Consider the following 21,589-nt stretch of genomic DNA (forward strand, 5'->3'; position numbering starts at 1 on the left):
GGTGCCAAAACTTTTGCATGCCAGTTTTTCCTATGGGGGAAGAAACCCTGTGTCCGATCAAAGCGAACAAAGTGAATTTGAATACGAGCCTGAATCCCACTGATCGGTGAATTCCTGCAGCTCTTTAGACGCGTTGTTCTTATTTCCTGTTTATATGAAGTGAATTAGAGACCTTGTTTTTTATTATTCATATTTTATTTGTAGGGTGATCAGGTGACCACATTTTTTCCTATATGTCATTAAAAGTTAAGCTTTGTTAGCTCTTCCAGTTAGCATGTTAGCATCGGGGAATCCACGTCCTCGCGATGAAACCATGTTGCTGTGGAAGCAAAAAGAGGAAACTGGGAAACTGAGATCATGAAAATATGAACACATAGGACATCCATTATCATCCAGAGTTACAGTACTGTACTGAACGGCTCAAGGTTCTTACTGAAAGGAAGAGCTTGTATAGGCCCTAAAATAGAACCCTGTGGCACTCCGCAAAATCTGAAACTAAATGGCTACACTATAGGGCTAAAAACAGATTCAATAACCAGGGGGTTAAAGGCATTGTCCAGCATGAGAGGAGGTTCTATAATAATAATAATAATTATTATTATTATATATTATTATTATTAAAAAAATAAGACGTTATTATTGGGCTGTGTGTTTCAATCATGGTTCGATAATGTGGGGCAACTGAAAGAGATGGAGATGTGAGCATTTAACCATTATGATCACAATACATACGTAGAAGGTGCCTTTACGCCAGGGCATCTGCGATGGCTCCGCCTACAGTCGCTCCTATGGCGCCCGCGACTGTTGTCGCGGTACTAGACAAGCCGGCGGCACCTAAACAACATAGAAAATTAAACAACATCAAAAATTCCCACGGCCATTAAAGATGACACCAGAGGCTCTCTGCTTTTCACACTCTACAGGTATTACAAATTGTAGGCCAACCTCTAATTCAATCCCACAATACCCCTGAGGCCCACTTATCCTCTAGACATACACCACAGGGCACTTTATTAGGAACACCTGTACATTCCTCATTCATGCATCATTCATGTAATTATCTTTTCAGCCAAACTTGCAACGCAGGTTCAGCTATAGCTAAAGTTCACCTCGACCATCGGAATGAGGAAAAGGCACCAACAGTCATATGATTTACGTCAAACAATCAACAATCATCTCAGAACAGCAAAAGAGCACGTCTTAAACGTCTGGTTTCACGAACTGGACAGCGAGCTTGACGTTCTTCTGTGGCCTTCCCCGTCTATCAGAACGCCTTCGGGATGAAGGTCCTGAACGCTCATGTCAACATCAACCAGGAATGCTTCCAAAAGCTTGAGGAATTGAATCCGTTAAGGATTAAGGCGATTTCCAGAGTAACGAAAGGCCCTGCCTACACAGATCAGCCATAACATTAACACCACTGACAGGTGACGGATTATCCTCATCTGAACAGTCAGGTTTTGAACAATGAGCGAGCATAAGAGTCACTCTGATACAGGCATGTCTCGAGGGGTCAGCATTCCCAGTATGCAGTGATCAGTACCTACCAAAAGTGCTAACGGCAACAGGATCATGGTCACTGTTATGGCTGATCATGATTAAGACATGATTTCTGTCTACGGATTGCAGTACGGTACGCCGACGTCTGAGAAAAGCCCTTCCTGTGTTCCAGACCTTTCCGACGTCTTACCCACAGACTGCAGGACGGCAACGATGCTCCCAGCCGCCACCCCTCCGCCATTAGCCACGGCTGCGCTGGACATCATCCAGGAGGCGACGGATCCTGCTGCTATGCCGCCAGCAGTGAAACCCGCGGCCGACACCACGACTGGGGTTAGCACCACAGCTCCAGCTGAAAGACGACAGGCAGAGGAATGCTGTTTAGCCTAGGGATGCTAATTTAGCTTCAACCACGCACCCATTAACAACCTTATAAAGAGCTTGGTTATCTATACTCAATTCTTTTTTTCGATTACATTTTCAATTACATTTTCAATTACATTTTCACCCAATTATGTGTATCTACTCCTTACATTTTAAAAATAGCCTCGTTACTCCTATTTCATTCCAGCTTGCCATTAAACCCCACCCAGAGTCTGATTGTGGTTGGATGAGAAGTATAAACAGACACCATTCTGATTCCCTATTGAGAGGAGAAATGTGTTTTTAGGGGGGGGGGTAGTGCACTATAGACCCCTATGGCGCGGCCTAAGCTTTTGGTCTTTGTTTTCCTTCCATTACTTTTACTTTTCTACTTGAAGTCGTTCTGAAACCAGTACTTTTACACTTTTACTGGAGTAAAAAGCTTCAGTTGATACTTCAGCTTCTATAGAAGTCTTTTAAACCCTCGTATCTCCACTCACTTCTACCTGAGGAATGAAGCAGGTGACTACTCAACAGAACACAGCCTAATGAGTAGAAATGTAGCCTACCTGCTCCGGCAGCCACACCTGCGATTGTTGCTGTTCATGAGAAGGTATAAAAAGAAAATGTATACACTAAATATCTCTCTTACACACACACACACACACACACACACATATATATATATATATTTAATCAATCAAGATATACACAAAAAAACCTCTGTACTCACCCCAGTCCATCGTTTCTACTGATGCCCAAAACCTGTCTGCCCTCCTATTTAACTAAGGTGGCCACTCTTCTACAGAAATGAAACTGAGTAGTCGGGTTCAGCTCCTCCCCCTAGTTTGGATCCCAGGAGGACAATGTTCACTCCAGTAGTAAGGGGAACTGGGGGGGTCCCACCATAGTCACATAGTCAAATATCACAGAGAGAAAGACAGACATGCAGGGTGATATTTCTGTCTGGTGGGAGGAGTAATTAAAACTGATTAATAATTTATAATATTAATAATTAAAATAGTACGTCTGCTCTTCTGACAAACAAGTATCCAAATCAGGAAGTCGGTCAAAACTATAAAGCTATCTGCATATCCTGAAACCTGTTTTAGTGAGTGTGTGACGACTTGACTTAGGAGGTTAGGAGTTGACTCCAATCCTAATGTTTGCTCTATTGTAAACAGAGCTGCATAGGCATATAGTGGTTCAGTCACTGCACGGTTGTGTGGACGGTCGCGAAAGGCACATTAAGCCATACACGTCATTCCACAACTTGCTTGATACAACATATATCAACCAGAGACAGATGATATCTGCCAGTGTCGTTTACTGCCTCCAATCCTGGATAGATTGAGTGCATTATTTTAATAATCGCGACATGTTGGATCACTGACTTCTGGAGGAATGTGGTGTGGTGAAAATCCCTGTATTTCTTAATATCGTAATTAATATTGCAAAAAAAACACAAAAAAAAACAAAAGTATCAGTTAATTAAAAGTATAACAAGACAATCCATTTCCTCCATCCTCAAAACTTACCCAATGTCACATGATGCCCCACTCTCCTCTACTTCAGCTGTAGAAAATTAACCACTGTGGTGGACGTGATGGTCCCCAGATCTAAGACGGACTAAATGCCTACATTACATTTAAAGCAGCAGTCCTTAAGATTTTTTGGGGGTTAACTGAAAGCAGGAGTAGTGTTCCTGAGTGGACAGGGGGCACTATTCCAATAAATAGTATCAATGTGCTGTGTGACCACACCAGCAAAGCCCAATACATTCATTCTAAAAGAGTGGTCTGGTAGGTTTGGGCCACGTCGCACGTGTAGAAGATCTACTGACGCTTTACTGACGGAGATGCAAGACGCAACAGCGTAAAAGGAAATGTTCCACCAGGTCCTTCGTAACGGGTTTGTCAGAATTGATTTATTTATTTATTTTTTACTGATCAATTACAAATTACAGAAATGTTCCGTTGCGTGTCCCCGCCCGCCACGTCCGCCCTGAAGGAGGGTGATTTGAAGGTCTACCTTCTCTTCTCCACTGGACAAAGATCCAGGCTGGTGGTTTCATTCTATGGTTTGGGGGGGGGGGGTTACGGCTTTTTACGAAATCCAGCTAGTCGTCCACCTAGCCATCCAGCAACCCCGCCTATCACCCCACCTGTGGAGGCAACCGCTGTCGCCATACCAGTAGACAATCCCGCGGCACCTGGGAAGGAGAGTGAATTCGATAAGCTGTCAATTACAATTTTTTTAACCATCAATTACAATTACAATTACGTAAACTATAGGGGAGCCGTGCTTTCCTCCGAACGCTCGTTCCCATCACAACCATGCGGATTATCTGACCGATCAATGGAGTGATTGACCGGCGGAGCCGCCTACCTGCTGACTGAAGGGCGGCCACCAGACTGCCAGCAGCAATTCCACCCCCATTGGCTATGGCGGCTGATGACATCATGCCGGCTGCTGCGGAACTTGCGGCGATCCCAGCCGAGGTGAAGCCTATGGCTGCGATAGCCAAAGGAGCCGCAATCACAGCAGACACTGCAAGACAATGACCGTTAGAGCATCAGACACTACCTCAGTGCGTATGGATTCAGCTTCTGCGCCGCTTTATGACTGCTCATGCTATTAATGGCCAAGTTTAATATGCGGCTGTCCCACTTTAATATAGGGCTGGCCAATATGATAAAAACACTGTATCACAATAACAATGCTCATCAGGACAGACAGGATCGCAGGCAAAATGCATCAGTAATGATGGATTTTTAAAAACTACCTTCCAAACACTGTCCCATATTTAGCACAGTGATAATTACACAGTTTGTAATGAAACATGCAGCCGATCTGTGTTATTTAAGCACTGACCGTATCCCTGATTTCCTCAAAAAAGCAGATGGCAAATTTATCACGCTCTGCCTCAATACCAATCACACATGACACATGCCGGACATCTACACTTCTACAGAAATAGGCACTATATGTCAAAAGTATCCAGACACCAGGCATTACTGCATTCAGTTATTGTACTTTCCAGTGCACCTCTTCCTGACACAGGCCTTCACACATCTTATACAGTCTCCATAGCTCTGGAGCAGCAACCCAGGAGTCTATTGCCCTTTGGGTAGAGGGGGAGAGGGGGATCAGGGGGATCTAAACACTTACCTGCGCCTGTAGCAACCCCGGCAATGACGAAGCTCTCTAAAATTAAAAAGCAGATAAAGATGGTTATAGAAATGATCAATAATATTGATGTTATGAGTGGATGGGTTAATAATAATAATAATAATAATAATAATAATAATAAGAGGTTCGATCGATTGATCGACTTACTCTTCATGTTCTCACTTCACCCCTATAATAAACACGTAAACACCAAACCCAGCTGCAACACAGTTGAGGAAGTGCAAGCCATGTGCTTCTCAACGTCACCATTTGGAAATTTTATATTTAAAAAATAGATAAATTAATTAAAAATAAACAAACAAAATAATAATAAGAATAAGAATGAGAATAAAAAATAAAAAAAACTCAAATTTGTAAATTTGTAAAACGCTCACTCTCGTACAACAGCGGAATCTTTGCTGAACCGTTTAATCGAGGAAAACGCGAATAAACTACAACTCCCAGACTCGGCGCCGGCGCCGCTCTGTCCAATATACAGGCGATGACGTCATCGAGGCGACATATTTTGTAGTCCGTTTAAGAGAAACGGGCTCAAAAACTGTAGAAAAACGGATGCACTTACTTTACACATGAAAAGGGTGTGTTACACCAAGAGTCTTTCAGTCTGCGTACGTCTGGTGAAGGTGCTGTTTGTGTAATCGATTAGATTCAGATGAACATTTTACAGATTTTATCTCACGGCGTCATTTTTCTGTCGGTACTGCCGATAAGAAGTGGATTTAATTCCAGGATCACAAAAATAAACTTGTAAAACTTGTCAAATTGACGACAAAAAGGTCAATTCTATACGTTTTAATGGTCACACTACCGCATACATGTACTTATAATGCCATATTTACTGTATATCGTAGTTTTAGCCAACACTGGCCGCTTTCTATAGGTTATTGTGAAAATAATAATAATAATAATAATAATAATAATAATAATAATAAACGCAAATGAACTACAACTCCCAGACTCGGCACCGGCGCCGCTCCGTCTAATATAAGGCAGGTGACGTCATCGGGGCGACATATTTTGTAGTCCGTTTAAGAGAAACGGGCTCAAAATCGGTAGTTCTCTTTTTAAAAAATAAATCCCATGATGTTTTGCATCGCAGACGCAGTGGCGAATGTAGCGGCGACTCTAGACGACGTGTAAAACTCCCACAAAGCGCATCGGCTCCAGTTCATTGATTACCTGCGACTAACGCAGACAGCAGGTGGCGTCGTTATCGGATCGGCAGAATTCCAGTCGCGCTCCGCCCTCTGGTGGCTAAAGTCTGCTATTGCAGTGCGTAGCATAGATCCAGACCGTTTCGACTTGTATTACAACAAAAGAGGCCTTAATCTAGATGTCTGAACATTTCAGTGAGGATTTGATTGCTTTTTTTTTTAGATCCCAAACGCATTGGATGGAGCTTCATTACTCTAAAGTCTACTTGCGGACATAAGAGGCTTATAATACTCAGTAGATGCTCGGCCCTGAGGCACGGTGACCCGAACTGCACTTTCAGTTGCCAGTGTTTATTTAAATGGAGATTAGCTGAATTCACTTCATTTGGACACACACCAATCAGCCAGGTGTCTGCTGTGAATGTAGAGATGTCAGACACCACAGGACACCTTCGGAAGGGGTCAGCACAAGGGGGGCCTACACAATATCAGGAAGGTGGTTTTAATGTTATGGTTGATCGGGGTACGCATCTTACAGTATTTACATCTTATATTATTAGCTCAACCTTATGCTCTTCTGCAGCACCCACTACCCTGCCTGTACTGAGGATGGTCACCACCCAAATTAATAACCCAAACAGGTCAGCACTGGTCATCCTATGGTGGTTTTGGGGTGCAGCAGCACATGCATCTCCAAAAAGGTGGCTGCCCACAACCCTGCAGATCACACGCACTGGCCAACACCTACCTTCATGTTGACTTGTTAACTAACTAAGGAGCAGGAGGTGCGGAAACATGAAGACCAGAACCAGTCTCATCACACCTCCACCCTATATACACACACGCACACACACACACACACACACACTGCACCCGGCACTTACTTACTTACTGGAACATGTTGTGTGTATGTGTGTATATATATATATATATATATATATATATATATATATATATATACACACTCACATATATGTAACCGTCAATTGATAGGCCTTGATTTAAGGCCTACAAAGCATAAAGCTGTAGCCTCCAGGCATGTCTATTTCATAATTTCTTATATAGAGCAATATATATATATATATATATATACATACATATATATATAACACACACACACACACACACATATACATATATTAATATCGCTGCTGTCCAATATAAAAAAACATTCTGGACTCATAGACCAATAGAAATTCTTTAAATGAATTGGAATAGGCTCTTATTTGACATTGACTTCCATTCAGAATTAAGACTATTTTTGCCTTCCCCTGTAAAGTCACTATTTTGGAGATTTTCATTGGACAGTGACAATATATATATATATATATATATATATATATATATATATATATATATATATATACATATATATATATACATACACACACACACACACACACACACACACACACACACACACACTGTATATCATTGCTGTATATGAAGATTATATGTAAATGGACATGCCTGAAGTCTACAGCTTTGTAGGCCTCAGATCAGTGGTTTGAAGGGCAGGAGCTTATAGGATGTCTGGAAGTAGAAGCAGAGAGCGGTGGGCTTCTCCATTGCGACAGTCGTGCTGCGCCGTGGCTCTCCGGCAGAACTTGCAGTTGTTAGACCTGCAGATGAAGCTCACACTGAAAACTGGACGCCCTGAAAGTACACATGAACAAGGAGTCCGGCGTGCGTCAGGTGAAGGTGCTGTTTATGTATCAGATTAGAGTCGTATGTCACTGCTGCTGGTAATTAGTTGATTTAATTCCAGGAACTTGTAGAACTTGTAGAATTGATGCTTAAAAGGTCAACTCTAGACGTTTTAATGATCCATATACTTGCTCCTATGCTGCCATATTTACTGAACATCACAGTTTTAGCCAATACTGACTGTTTTCCACTGGTTACTGTTTGGTCGTTTTTAATCTCCAGCTACGAGACAAACCTTCTGAGGCTGGTGTGAGCAGTTTGAGGTCCTCTTAGACCCTGAGTGTGATCAGTATCGTCTCACATACTTGTATCTGACCGAAACAGCTGTGATTCATTTTCCCGGACAGTTTTTCTCTTGCAATTAAACATCAAACTGCATATAAGACTAAGATCTATGCAAATGTGCTCTGTTCTGATTGGTCGTCCCACAGTAGTCCTTATTCGAGAAGCGAGTGGGCATTTAGAGAGAGAGACGTCCTCCGAGTCTCTAATGCAGGGGTGCTCAAGGGCTCGTCCTGGTGTGGTGTAGTGTAGTGTGGTGTAGTTGCCTGGTGGGGGAATCAAAACCTAGCTTGCTGACTGGGAGATGGTGGTGTTCTCCACTACCTACACCAACCTGAACAGAGGGGTCAGTGCAGGTCGATTGCTACTGTACATAATCAGGCTACATTAAAGGAGCTACATTAAAGGGTTGTTTTGCGCAAGGTCATGAAGAACCCTTTTTTAACCCCGTAAACAGACTACGGTCCGCCGGTGGGCCGAAAGTGCTGTTACAAACTTCGATTAGCAGAGAATAGCCCCAGCTGTCTGTACAGATGTCCCTGTAGTTACTGAGTAATACACCTTAGTGTGTAATAGGGGGTTAATTGGGGACTTTAACGGTTCTATACATCTCTTTTCCGAATATGGTGCTTGAGGTAAGATTAGAACTTGCAGAACTGATGCTTAAAAGGTCAGTTCTAGAATAGTCCCACCTCCACATATATGCCCCTGAAATGCCATATTTACTGTACATCGCCGTTTTAGCCAACACTGGCCGTTTTCCATTGGTTACTGTAAACTCCTAATGTGTAATAAGGGGTTAATTTGGGGGGAAACCTTTATGAACCTCTAAAAGGTTCGTCACGTGTCACATGTCCTCTCCAAACCGTTCTTTGCCGGATGGCAAGGCTCAAACACCCCTTTCGTAGCCCCTTCATTTTAAAGTAACTACTTCGTTTTTCCCAACGACGCAAGCCCCTGAGAAGCTGCCGGGCCGCCGGGCTCTCCAGGGGACGCTTCCTCCTGAAAGGAGAAACACAAGCACAACAGACAGAAACGAATCTAAAAGGCGAAGAGCGAATGAGGATCCAACATTTATTTGCCCTTGATCTTACAATAAAACCATTAACATTTGAAAATGTTAGCAAAATAAAGACGAAAATTATATACAGAGACGAACAAACAAGAAGAAGAAGAAGAAGAAGAAGAAGCTGATAAAAGCAGTGTTTTTTTTCTCTTTCTCTTTTGTACACCCCTACGTCATACGTACTCGGAGATGTGGACACGGGAGAGCGCTGGCGTGCTTTCGACTGGAGAAAAGAATCAACAACAAGAAAAAAAAAAGAAAACAGCTGTTAAAAACCAGACTAAACCTAAAACCCAGCTGCTCTCCGAAGTCTCGGACTCTGGCTCTTCACGGCACTACGTACTGCGTTTGTCTTCAGGGGTAAAAAACTGAGGAATGTTTAGCTTTTGAAAACGAAGAGAGAAAAGCTAGTTTAAGAGGCTTCACATTGTCCATTGACCGCCATCTATTCACAATGACGGTTCGTCAACTTGCTCGTCTGCCACCAGTATCCAAAGATGCTGAGATCGAGGTGGGGCGGGTGGGTTGGGTGGGTAGAAAAAAAAAAAATAATACAAGAGCGTTTAAGGAAAAAACGAACGAGACTCCTGGGAACCCGTCCCCGATCCATTCATCCGACAACATCCGCCGCATCTTTGTTTCCTCCCCTTCTCCTCCCGCCTCCCCTTCTTACTGCAGTCCTGATGTGTACGTCAAAAGAAAGGGAAGAGAGTGGCATCCGAGCCCGACGCCCACCTGACGCCCGCCCGACGCCCGGCGGCGGAGCTCTGGGGAGGGCAGCTCTGCCGAAGGCCGGAGGAACGAGGAAGCAGGCAGTGAACTTAGTGGCTGTACGGCGAACATGGAGCTTTCTTTACGGTTGGCTCATCTTCTCTGTAGTAACTGTTGTAACTTCAAACGTGGCACAAGTCTCATATATATATTTTTATATATTTCAATCTTAAAAAAAAAGAAGAAAAAAAAAGTAAAGGAACCAAAAACAAACAAAAAAAATTAGAAAGAAAAGGAGAACAGTCCGGTGGCGGCAGGGAAGCGAGGTCACTCCGCGGCTGGCTCCTCGGTTGTGGCGGGTGCAGGCTCAGCTGGGGTCTCCTCAGACTTGGCGCTCTCTTCTGTGGGTGCGGCTTCAGCTGCAGGGGCGGACTCCTCCGCCTTAGGCTCGGCCTCTGGTTCTGGAGCTGCCTCCACTGCTGCCGCCGCCACCTCCTCCTCCTCCGCTGGTGCCGGTGCTGGTGCCGGCGCCTCCTCGTTGGTCTCTGTGGCCGTCTCGGCGGCCGGCTCCTCCTCTTTGGTGTCCTTGGCGGCGTGGCCGTTCTCCTCTGGGGCGGGCGATGCGGCCCCTTCCGCCGCGTCCTCGCTGCCCTTCTTGCTCTTCTTCAGCGAGATGCCCTTGAACTTGAAAGAGTTCTTCAGCGAGAACTTCTTCTTCTTCTTGGTGGCCGCCTCCTTGGCCGCCTCACCGTCAGCCTTGGGGGTCTCTCCCTCCGTGGCGGCGGGTGCGGCCTCGATGGCATCTCCGGCCTCTGCCGTCTCCTTGGTGACCTCGGCCGTCCCGTTGCCGTCGGCTGCTACCGCCGCCTCCCCCTCGGGCTTGGCCGACACGTCTCCGTTCGTTTTGACATGGCCGTTCTCCTGAAGACAGAAAAACATGAGACGTGAGGTCAGGCAGGGCATGTTCGGCAGTACGTCCAATGATGTAAAGCCCCTAGAAGTGCCGGGACCCCCTCACTGGGTCCAGATGGCCATTATTTCTTGTTCTCATAACTACCTTATAGCTTCATACCGCTGCATATGGCCAAAAACAGCCTGGTCTGCCTTGAAGAAAGACTCCTTTGACTGAAACGAAGGACTGTCCCACAGCCAGTCTGCCACTGTCCTCATCAGAACTGCACTAACCGCCAAACACCACTACACCCCTACTACAGTGTCTGGCCATTCGCAGCCTGGAACACGTTACAGCCGTACGGTTCAGATAGGCAACAGGTTTACAACAGCTACAACCGCCAGGTACCTGTGATGTCAGGCTAGACAGCAGTCCAAGCGTTACCTGATAAACCCAAAATAGACACCAAACCACGTATCTCCAAGCATCTTTTTTCATAGTCCAGGTTAGTTTGGGCCATTTCTATTGGTTCACTCACTCTGACAGCAACTGTATGCAGGCATTCCAATAAACACCTCTCATAAAATATCAAAGTTATTCATTTGCATTCAAATATAATATAATAATAATATAATTTTCTTTGTTTGCTTAATTTTTTTTTCATTTTAAGGGACCGTTTGTGCTGAGCATAAGGCACAGAAGAGAGCTTTCAAGAATGTACTGTGTCATACGATGTTTTTTTTATTTAGCTTATAGAAGACAATATCATTTTGGAATCAAGCTCATCTGTAACCCCTGGTCAAACTGAATGAACGAAAATAAGTGAACAAATCCTTTTTTAAATTTTGCGTGTTTTAAAGCAGCTATTTTTCTGAACTCAACGCATTACAAGAATCTGCATAACGTTTTTAATTTTTTGGCACATTTTCTGCAGTAGATTAACTTCCCTGGAGTTTACTTGCACCTGTAATTTGACCAGCCGTGCCCAAACTTTTGCCTTTGTAATGAGGCTTGCAGTTCCAGCGCTGGCCGCGGGTGTCGCCATTTCTCAACATTCCCATCAGCGCTGCGATCGCGCTGTCTGAGCAGGAGGGGTCGCTGTTGATCCGCGCAGATTCGCGACGGGGTGAAACAAAGACAACGACGACGACGACGGGTCCCATTACCGGCCAGCGTGCAACCGAACCCACCGAACCCACCGAACCCTCGGCCAAAAAAAAGGCGTGGTGGGATTTCGTGGGGGGTTTGGTCGGAGCTGAAGCTCTTAATGAGATTTTATTTTTATTTTTTATTTAATTTTCAGAAAAAATACTAATTGCATGTGCACGTCCACAGCACGCCCCCCTCCTCTCACTCACACACACACACACACACTCTGTATATAAATGTGTGTGATCAGTGCAATTCACACCCACATTACCCCCCAAAACGACTGCAAGCACTGCCATGCAAACTCCTTTAACAAAGCCTGGCATACAATGCTGTAGCTTTGTGTGTGTGTGTGAGTGTGTGTGTGTGTGTACGTGCCCCTCCGCAGCCCCTTCATTTGCATGCTTTGCGCCCTTTTGTTCCAAAGGCTTGCCAGTTCCAGCGCCAATCCAACCACGATGGTAGTAATCTAATGCCACCCCATCAATTCATACGAGAAAAGGTCCAGAGCTGAAAACCACACGAATCTGAATTCAGATTCACCCCCTTAAAAAGGGAGGGGGGCTTCAACGAAGTGAAGACCCCACCAGACAATAAGCCACGATATTGAGATCAGACACAATGGGATGAGTGAGATCAGACTGGCTTCAATGAGAGCCAACGGACTTAAGACCCCTAAAAAATTACAAATAAATAAATAAAATAATAAAATTATTATTAATATTATTAATAATAATAATTATAATATTTCTTACCTGGCCGTTGGCTTTAGCTGCTGCAGTCTCAGCCTCGCCCTTAGACAACTGAGCACCCATCTTCAATCAAGCCTTCCTTAATAAACCCCCAAACTCAGGTAACAAAAAAAAGGAAACAGGACCACCGCCACAAAATGAAGCCCCCCCAAAAAAAGCAGTGTGTCCGGAGTCACGCAGGTTGGGTTTTTCCTCCCTCGAGTGTAAGGAGTGAGATCTGCTGGAGAAGAGCTGTGTTATCACATCCACGCGTCTCCACGGCCAGAGCAGTGTGAGGGTTCAGGAGATGTTGCTGTGTGTATTTGTGAAGCTCCAGGCCCCGCCCACTCGCGATTGCAAGGCACGCCTCGCGCGCTGGGGTGGAGGTGGGGGGAGGTGTTAGATGGGTGTGAGTCCTGTTCTAGGGTTGGCTTGTAGTTTTTCACAGTTTTTCCACTCAAACTACGCCCCGCCTAATGCGAGGGGCGGGGCTTGAATGAATTACCATCCAATCTTAGCCTAGAAGTGAGGAGTTGTTCATACTACAAAAGAACTCCACCCAAAACTGGAGGCGGGGCTTGAATTTATTAGTGGCTAATCCTAGGTTGGTGGGTGGAGCTTGAATGAATTACCATCCAATCTTAGCCTAGAAGTGAGGAGTTGTTCATACTACAAAAGAACTCCACCCAAAACTGGAGGCGGGGCTTGAATGAATTAGCGGCTAATCCTAGGTTGGTGGGTGGGGCTTGAATGAATTACCATCCAATCTTAGCCTAGAAGTGAGGAGTTGTTCATGCTACAAAAGCACTCCACCCAAAACTGGAGGCGGGGCTTGAATGAATTAGCGGCTAATCCTAGGTTGGTGGGTGGGGCTTGAATGAATTACCATCCAATCTTAGCCTAGAAGTGAGGAGTTGTTCATACTACAAAAGAACTCCACCCAAAACTGGAGGCGGGGCTTGAATGAATTAGCGGCTAATCCTAGGTTGGTGGGTGGGGCTTGAATGAATTACCATCCAATCTTAGCCTAGAAGTGAGGAGTTGTTCATGCTACAAAAGCACTCCACCCAAAACTGGAGGCGGGTCTTGAATAAATTAGCGGCTAATCCTGAATGAATTACCATCCAATCCTAGCCTTGTTTGTTTGTACTCAGTCTACAAATTGGGACTTGAATGAACTGGCATCCAATCCAACCTCAGTGGGCGGGGCTGGAATGAACTGCCAACCAGTTCTTGCTGAGTGGGCGGGGCTGGAATGAATTGTCATCCAATCCTGTCCTAGACTTGTTAGTCTTATTTTAAAAACACTCAACCTAAGACTGGAGGTGGGACTTGAATTAATTAGCATCTAATCCTAGGTTGGTGAGTGGGCGGGACTTGAACAAATTACCATACAATCTTAGTCTTGTGACTAAGTGTTAGTTTGAACTCAAAAAGGTATACAGCCTACAAGTTGAGGCTTGAATGAATTAGCTTCCAATCCAAGCTCAGTGGGCGGGGCTTGGATGAACCGACAAGCAGTTATTGTTGAGTGGGCATGGCTTGAAGTAATCATCATCCAATCCTGAATAAGACTTGTTCATCATACTCAACCTAATAAGCACTCCACCTGCTACTGGGGGAGGCGGGGCTTGAATGAACTGCCATCCAGTTTTTGCTCTGTGGGCGGGGCCTGAAGGATTTGCATCCAATTCTCGCTTGTGGGTGGGCTTTAATGAAGTGTCATCCCATTCTAGCCTAATAATGACACACTGCCAACTGGAGGCGGGGCTTAAAGGAATTGTATCTAGCCATCGATTGGTGGGCGGGGCTTGAAGGAATCACAGTTTAATCCTACCTTGGCGAGCGGGTGGTCCTAAACAAATAACCATCCAAACTCAACTTGGGATTGGTTTGTGGTTCATACTACTTGGTTCGAGGGGTGGACCTTTCTGCTCACAGTCTCCATCAACACCTTAGCATTTATGCTTGTGTAGCCAATAGCTGATTAGCAGTACAAGCTAAGGGCTAAGACTGCACCTACAGGTCGGTCCATCGGGATGGTTGGTCAAATACTTACAACATACTGTCCATTGCAATGCCATTTACCGCTGTATGTACATATAATATTTATAAGGCTACATACCACCTACATAAGCCCTTTATGACGCCTGACATAACCCCTAATTAGAGTCTAATAAAGAGGTAAGACGAAGTACATCACTGTTGACATTAGCATTCGCTACGACACCTGCCACTGGCTTCAATGAGCCCTTATGAATGTCTATGTAGGCTCATGCCAGTTATAATGGAAGACTTATGCTTGTGCCATGTAGCCTAATGAGCCTCAAATGAAGCTGAACCAGTTGTGTGTGTCATTACGTCGACACGAAAACGTCCCTGATCGGATTCCGAAAAATGCCGCCAGCCACTACGAAATTCCGTGGCTCCGTGGACGGAGGATTTTCTGAGGTAGCACAGTTATTCCCCAGGTACGGAGGTCAGGGAATCCTATTCTATGGTAGGTGTGGGTAGCATCAGGTCAGGTCAGGTCAAGTAATTTGGTCATTATCTGGATTCTCTGGACTCCGTGCCATCTATGCCGGTCTTCAAATGATGGCAATCGGAAACGGCCCGGGCTGGAACGCCTCCGATAAAAAGATGGGCAGGTCTCTACATGCCGCTGGTGTCCTTAGCCACTGTATTTTGATCCAAGCGCCCAATAAGAAGTCACGAAACCTCGGCCAGGAAGCCGCGCTCTTTGTGCTCCATGTCTTCTATAGAAGCTTTCTGAATGGACTTCTAAAGTTTCACACACACACACACACACACACCTTGTAATAATAATCCCCATTGAAAAGCACTGGTAAAAGAACGGGACGCCCTGGAGCAGCTGCACAGGAGCTCGAGGTCTCCAAGCCCAGTGCCAAGTGTCGCCTGGAGAGCTACAAAGCTCTGCAGTGGACCTGGAAAAGTGGGAGGTCCAGAACTGATCAGCACCTGACCTCACCGACGGTCACTTGTGAGGTTGAACGCAATCAAATCCTTACAGCAATGTTCCAAAATCTAAAGAGTAGAGGCTGCTGAAGTTGTATATGATGCATATAAAAACACTACATGTCCAGAAGTTTGTGGACGCCCCTTCCAAAGAATGCGTTCAAGTTGCACTCATTATGGATGCACAAGCACACACACACACACACACACACACACACAGCTAGTCCCTGAGATGTATGAGCCAAGTATTTGCCAATAGAATAGGACTCTCTGGAGATGATAAACATAAGCTCATCGGCACCATGCTGCCTAAAGCCAGGCGTGGGCTAGAGAGGTGTAAAGCCCCCCAGCATTGAGAATAGCATCTCATACCATTGGGAAGAGCTGAACTGATCATCCTGACCTCACTGGCGGTCTCTTGTGAGGTTGAATGCAATCAAATCCTTACAGCAATGTTCCAAAATCTAAAGTTTTATGCATCATGAAGTTTTGCATGTACGCTATATGTCCAAATACTTGTGGACACCTCTTCTAATGAATGCGTTCAGGTTGCTACTTTCAGTTGCACCCTATGCCGACACTAATGTGCAAATGCGCACACACACACACACACACACACACACACACACACACACACAGCTTGTCTAGTCCCTGTAGAGAAGCATTGCCAATAGAATAGGACTCTCTGGAGAAGATAAACATGAGCCCATTGGCTCCATGCTGCCTAATGCCAGGAGTGGGCTAGAGGGGTATAAAGCCCCCCAGCATTGAGCTGTGGAGCAGTGGAAGAACTGTGCTCTCTGGAATGATGGGTCTGGACTGATCCCCTGGGTTCTCTTAGCTTCAGCACTCAGCACAGTTGGTATGAGGAGCAGGAACCTTCTGGAAGATCTGGGAGGAAAGGAAATTGCGAACCCCATTCCCGAACTGCTGTGTGTTCTCAAACTTTTGATGCGAGCACAGCAGGGAACAAAAGTTCCCGCTAGTCTCGAGGCACGTTGGGGACAGAATTCCACAAGTACACATGTCGACCACAAGCATCAGAACGCCACACACCCATATAACGCCTCTCCCACCCCCCTTTCCCAGCCCCAACCCAAAATGCAGCCCCTCTCTCTGATGATTGCTGTGGAATGCGTGGAATGTTTTAGCCACCCAGTGGTCTCTGTTTCCTCTCAGCTGTCCCAGTGATCCCCCCGCAGAGGGGCGAGCCCCGGGCCCATTTGATTCCTCTTGGTGGAGGGTGGGGGGGTGGGGGGGGGGGGGGGAAGGATGGACGGGTGTGAATGGAGGGAGGGGGAAAATGCATATTTCTGAACCGACTCAACATTCTTCAACAAACAACTGCATGTTCTCCTGCACACCAACACGACGGTCTGCAACACACCAACCCAACATTCCTCAACACACCAACCCAACATTCCTCAACACACCAACCCAACATTCTCCAACTCACCAACCCAACATTCTCCAACTCACCAACCCAACTTTCTCCAACTCATCAACCCAACTTTCTCCAACTCACCAACCCAACATTCTCCAACTCATCAACCCAACATTCCTCAAAACACCAACCCAACTTTCTCCAACTCACCAACCCAACATTCTCCAACTCATCAACCCAACATTCCTCAAAACACCAACCCAACATCCTCCAACTCACCAACCCAACATCCTCCAACTCACCAACCCAACATCCTCCAACTCACCAACCCAACATCCTCCAACACACCAACCCAACATTCTCCAACTCACCAACCCAACATTTTCCAACTCATCAACCCAACTTTCCTCAACACATCAAAACCAACATTCTCCAACTCACCAACCCAACTTTCTCCAACTCACCAACCCAACTTTCTCCAACTCACCAACCCAACATCCTCCAACACACCAACCCAACATTCTCCAACTCATCAACCCAACATCCTCCAACTCACCAACCCAACATCCTCCAACTCACCAACCCAACTTTCTCCAACTCATCAACCCAACATCCTCCAACACACCAACCCAACTTTCTCCAACTCATCAACCCAACTTTCTCCAACTCACCAACCCAACATTCTCCAACTCATCAACCCAACATCCTCCAACTCACCAACCCAACTTTCCTCAACACGTCAAAACCAACATTCTCCAACTCACCAACCCAACATTCTCCAACTCATCAACCCAACATCCTCCAACACACCAACCCAACATTCTCCAACACACCAACCCAACATTCTCCAACACACCAACCCAACATTCTCCAACTCACCAACCCAACATTCTCCAACTCATCAACCCAACATCCTCCAACTCACCAACCCAACTTTCCTCAACACGTCAAAACCAACATTCTCCAACTCACCAACCCAACCATCATTCTCCAACACACCAACCCAACCTTCTCCAACTCACCATCCACATTGTTCTGACTCCATTGTTCCAGAATGTTCTTTCCATTCCCATTTGTTATTTTAGCTTGTTGGTTTTTCAAAAACAGTATAAAACCAACAGCCAGTGCTGAATCGATGTGCCATCATCTGAAAAGAGAGCTAAGGATGACGTTTAGAAGATGAGGATAGTGGTTACAAATCTGCATTTTTCAGGTTGTAGGATCCTGATGGTAAGATCGAGATGTAATGACTGAGAATGTGCAGAGCTTTACAGGAACATTCATAAGAAAGTTCAGGATTGCAGCTTTTATGATTTATGAGCTAATCACTCTTACTCGCCGCAAATTACTGGGATTTCTCAACGAGATCAAGTTGGATAAATAAATGTTGTGGCATTCCTTTCACAAAGGCACACAGGCGATACGTCATACAGGCCTCTCTCTGATTCCAAACTTCATACAAACGGAGAAACCACATAAAACAGACCACATTCAAATCCTCTGATGATAAAAGCAGCAGCAGAGGAAAACTGGATGGGCTTGTTCAGTGCACTCCTTCAAAAGACCAAAGAGATCCAAAGACTTTCAGCACTGAGAGCCAGTCACTCATGTTGCTGAATGTGCTAAACTTCTAACGTCATTTCTGTACGATAACTGTACACCTATAGGCAAGTGTTTCTAATAAAGTGGCCAGAGAGTTGAAGCACAAGGCAGGGGTTTCTAATAAAGTGGCCAGTGAGTGAAAGCACAAGGTAGGTGTTTCTAATAAAGTGGCCAGAGAATGGAAGCACAAGGTGGGGGTTTCTAATAAAGTGGCCAGTGAGTGGATGCACAAGGTTAGCTATGTTAGCTATGTTAGCATGTTTGCTCTCTGTTTATCCTCCCTCTACCTACTAGTGATTACTGAACACCTCCCCATGGTTTGGAGCAGGTGTGTGATGACTGAACAGTTAGCGTGATGCTAATCGCTGCACATAAGCTTCCATTATTTGTTAGCTACATTAGCCTTGCAGCTAGCTAAGACTCGGCCATGCTCTTGACTGACGCTCTGGCTATTTGGTTAATAAAGGGTGGGAATCTGGGGCCGTGCACGTTTGAATGTTCATCAAACTGTCGCTTTAAGGCCAAATGCCTTTCAGTTCATGTAAATACTGTCGAGAATTACACCTGGGATTCAAATCCATGTGGGTGTGTGAGAGCGCGAGAGCGTGTGAGAGTGTGAGTGAGTGTAGCAGTGTGGAACTGCAGTGTTAGTGGGTCAGTGTGCCAGCAGCAGCTCCTCATCAGCACAGTCACGTACTACACCTCTCTCTCTCACTCACTCACTCCCCATACACACACCACCCCCCTACCCCACCCCCCAGCTCTCTCACACTTCCACACACCCTCTCAGACAGATGGGGAAGGGAGGCTCTGTTATGCAGTCAATAGACTGGAATTGGGCTCTAATGGGTTTAGTGCATGAGGGCTTGTGTGCATGTGTGTGTGTGTGTGTGTGTGTGTATATGTGTGTGTGTTTTCACATTTTCTGGAGAACAAAAGCCCCTTAATAAAGCTTATGTTCTAAAACCAGCCTTTTGGTTCCTGCAGTTAAGAGCAGGGTCTCCAAAAACTACCTGTACAGGAGAAGCTAAAACGTCTCCAAGTTACTTTAAATCCATGTTACTGTAACAATATTTACAGATTTCTACTGGTCCGTTCATCATGAGATTTTGGGATTGTGTACAGGGCAGCTTGAAAAAAATGTTTTGTTTCGGACACATACAGAATCGCGCCGTCATAAAACATTTTCTATATATTTTCTATATAAGGAAAATATAACAATGTCTATATCAGCATTTCTACTTAAACATTTTCTATATAAGGAAAATATAATGTCTATATAAGCATTTCTACTTAAACATTTTCTATATAAGGAAAATATAATGTCTATATAAGCATTTCTACTTAAACATTTTCTATATAAGGGAAATATAATGTCTATATAAGCATTTCTACTTAAACATTTTCTATATAAGGGAAATATAATGTCTATATAAGCATTTCTAAATAAACATTTTCTATATATTTTCTATATAAGGAAAATATAATGTCTATATAGGCATTTCTAAATAAACATTTTCTATATAAGGGAAAAATAATGTCTATATAAGCATTTCTAAATAAACATTTTCTATATATTTTCTATATAAGGGAAATATAATGTCTATATAAGCATTTCTAAATAAACATTTTCTATATAAGGGAAATATAATGTCTATATAAGCATTTCTAAATAAACATTTTCTATATATTTTCTATATAAGGAAAATATAATGTCTATATAGGCATTTCTAAATAAACATTTTCAAAATATTTTCTATGTAAGGAAAATATAACAATGTACTGTATATATAAGCATTTCTACTTAAACTTTTTTTTATGTATTTTCTATATAAGGAAAATATAAATATATATATAGTACTATGGTTTAGGAACATCTGGTGCTTGGACCCCTCATACTTGCGCTCTTTTGCCCTTACAAAATACAATAGAAACCATCTCTATTTAAAATATCGAAATACTTTCAATCCAAGTTAAAGTAAAATATTTACATTTCAGTAATTGTGGACCATTTCTATTGGTCTGTTCACCATTGATTTTTTTCAGACAGCATACAAAGCAGCTCAAAAAAAAGTTTCAAGGTTTTTTTCTGACATTAATGATCTATTTAGAATCGTGCTGTCATATAAACTTAATATTACTACAGTTTCAGAACATCTGGTGCTTGGACCCCTCATACTTGTGTTCTTTTGCCCTTAAAAATACAATACAAAATATCTCTATACCACAACATCACAGTATAAACTATCTCTGTTCAAAATAGAGATACTTTCAACACTAAGTTACTGTACAAATATTTAAACTTAAGTCCTTTTGGAGCATTTCTATTGGTCCGTTCACCATGGAGTTATATAGTTCTAATATACACAACATATTACTATGGTCTCAGCACATCTGGTGCAGGGGCCGCTAATACATGTGTTATTTTGTCATAGTAAAAAGAGGGCCCTTTGGATCATTTCTATTTGTCTCTTCGTCATGAATTTGGCAGGGTCATAAATCTTAAGGTTCTATATCTTACTATGGTTTCAGAATATCTGGTGCTTGGAGCCCTCATACGTGTGTATTTTGCCGTGTTTTTTTTTAATGCACAATTTTTAATTATGTAAAAAAAAATTCACAAAGAGATAAATATGTCTATTTAAAATAAAGATACTTTCAATCCACGTTAATGTAAATATATTTTAATTTAAGTCCTTTTGGACCATTTCTATTGGTCTGTTCACCCCTAATACATGTGTTTTTATTTTTGTAAAAAAAACAAATAAAAATAAAAATAAATAAACAAGTTAAACACAAACAAACATTATTTCACAAACAAACAAATATTATGTAAATATTAAATATTAAACAAATATTATATTAACTTTTTAAAAATAA

General features: G+C 43.8%; 2 protein-coding genes across 2 annotated transcripts; both read right to left on the reverse strand.

Moving 5' to 3' along the window:
* Positions 1-3,768: 3,768 nt before the first annotated feature.
* Positions 3,769-5,292, reverse strand: LOC140554396 (interferon alpha-inducible protein 27, mitochondrial-like). The gene is made up of 4 exons (XM_072677342.1): positions 5,203-5,292; positions 5,035-5,070; positions 4,252-4,413; positions 3,769-4,075 (listed from the first exon to the last, which is right to left on the reverse strand). Exons 1-4 carry the CDS (start codon positions 5,207-5,209, stop codon positions 3,960-3,962), a joined length of 321 nt encoding a protein of 106 aa, XP_072533443.1. The 5' UTR covers positions 5,210-5,292; the 3' UTR covers positions 3,769-3,959.
* A 3,966-nt stretch (positions 5,293-9,258) lies between these two features.
* marcksl1a (MARCKS-like 1a) lies at positions 9,259-13,050 on the reverse strand. The gene is made up of 2 exons (XM_072677344.1): positions 12,772-13,050; positions 9,259-10,896 (listed from the first exon to the last, which is right to left on the reverse strand). Exons 1-2 carry the CDS (start codon positions 12,829-12,831, stop codon positions 10,303-10,305), a joined length of 654 nt encoding a protein of 217 aa, XP_072533445.1. The 5' UTR covers positions 12,832-13,050; the 3' UTR covers positions 9,259-10,302.
* Between the last annotated feature and the right edge of the window lie 8,539 nt (positions 13,051-21,589).

The sequence above is a fragment of the Salminus brasiliensis genome, chromosome 4, assembly GCF_030463535.1.
Source record: "Salminus brasiliensis chromosome 4, fSalBra1.hap2, whole genome shotgun sequence".
NCBI lineage: Eukaryota > Metazoa > Chordata > Actinopteri > Characiformes > Bryconidae > Salminus > Salminus brasiliensis.

Excerpts from the sequence above, each read along its gene's own strand:
- LOC140554396 (XM_072677342.1), bottom strand. Across the intron at positions 4,414-5,034 it reads CGGGGTTGCTACAGGCGCAG|TGTCTGCTGTGATTGCGGCT; the intron begins GTAAGTGTTTAG and ends ATTGTCTTGCAG. Across the intron at positions 4,076-4,251 it reads GGCCGCCCTTCAGTCAGCAG|GTGCCGCGGGATTGTCTACT; the intron begins GTAGGCGGCTCC and ends TCTCCTTCCCAG.
- marcksl1a (XM_072677344.1), bottom strand. The coding sequence starts at position 12,831 with ATGGGTGCTCAGTTGTCTAAGGGCGAGGCTGAGACTGCAGCAGCTAAA. Across the intron at positions 10,897-12,771 it reads CAGCTAAAGCCAACGGCCAG|GAGAACGGCCATGTCAAAAC; the intron begins GTAAGAAATATT and ends TTCTGTCTTCAG.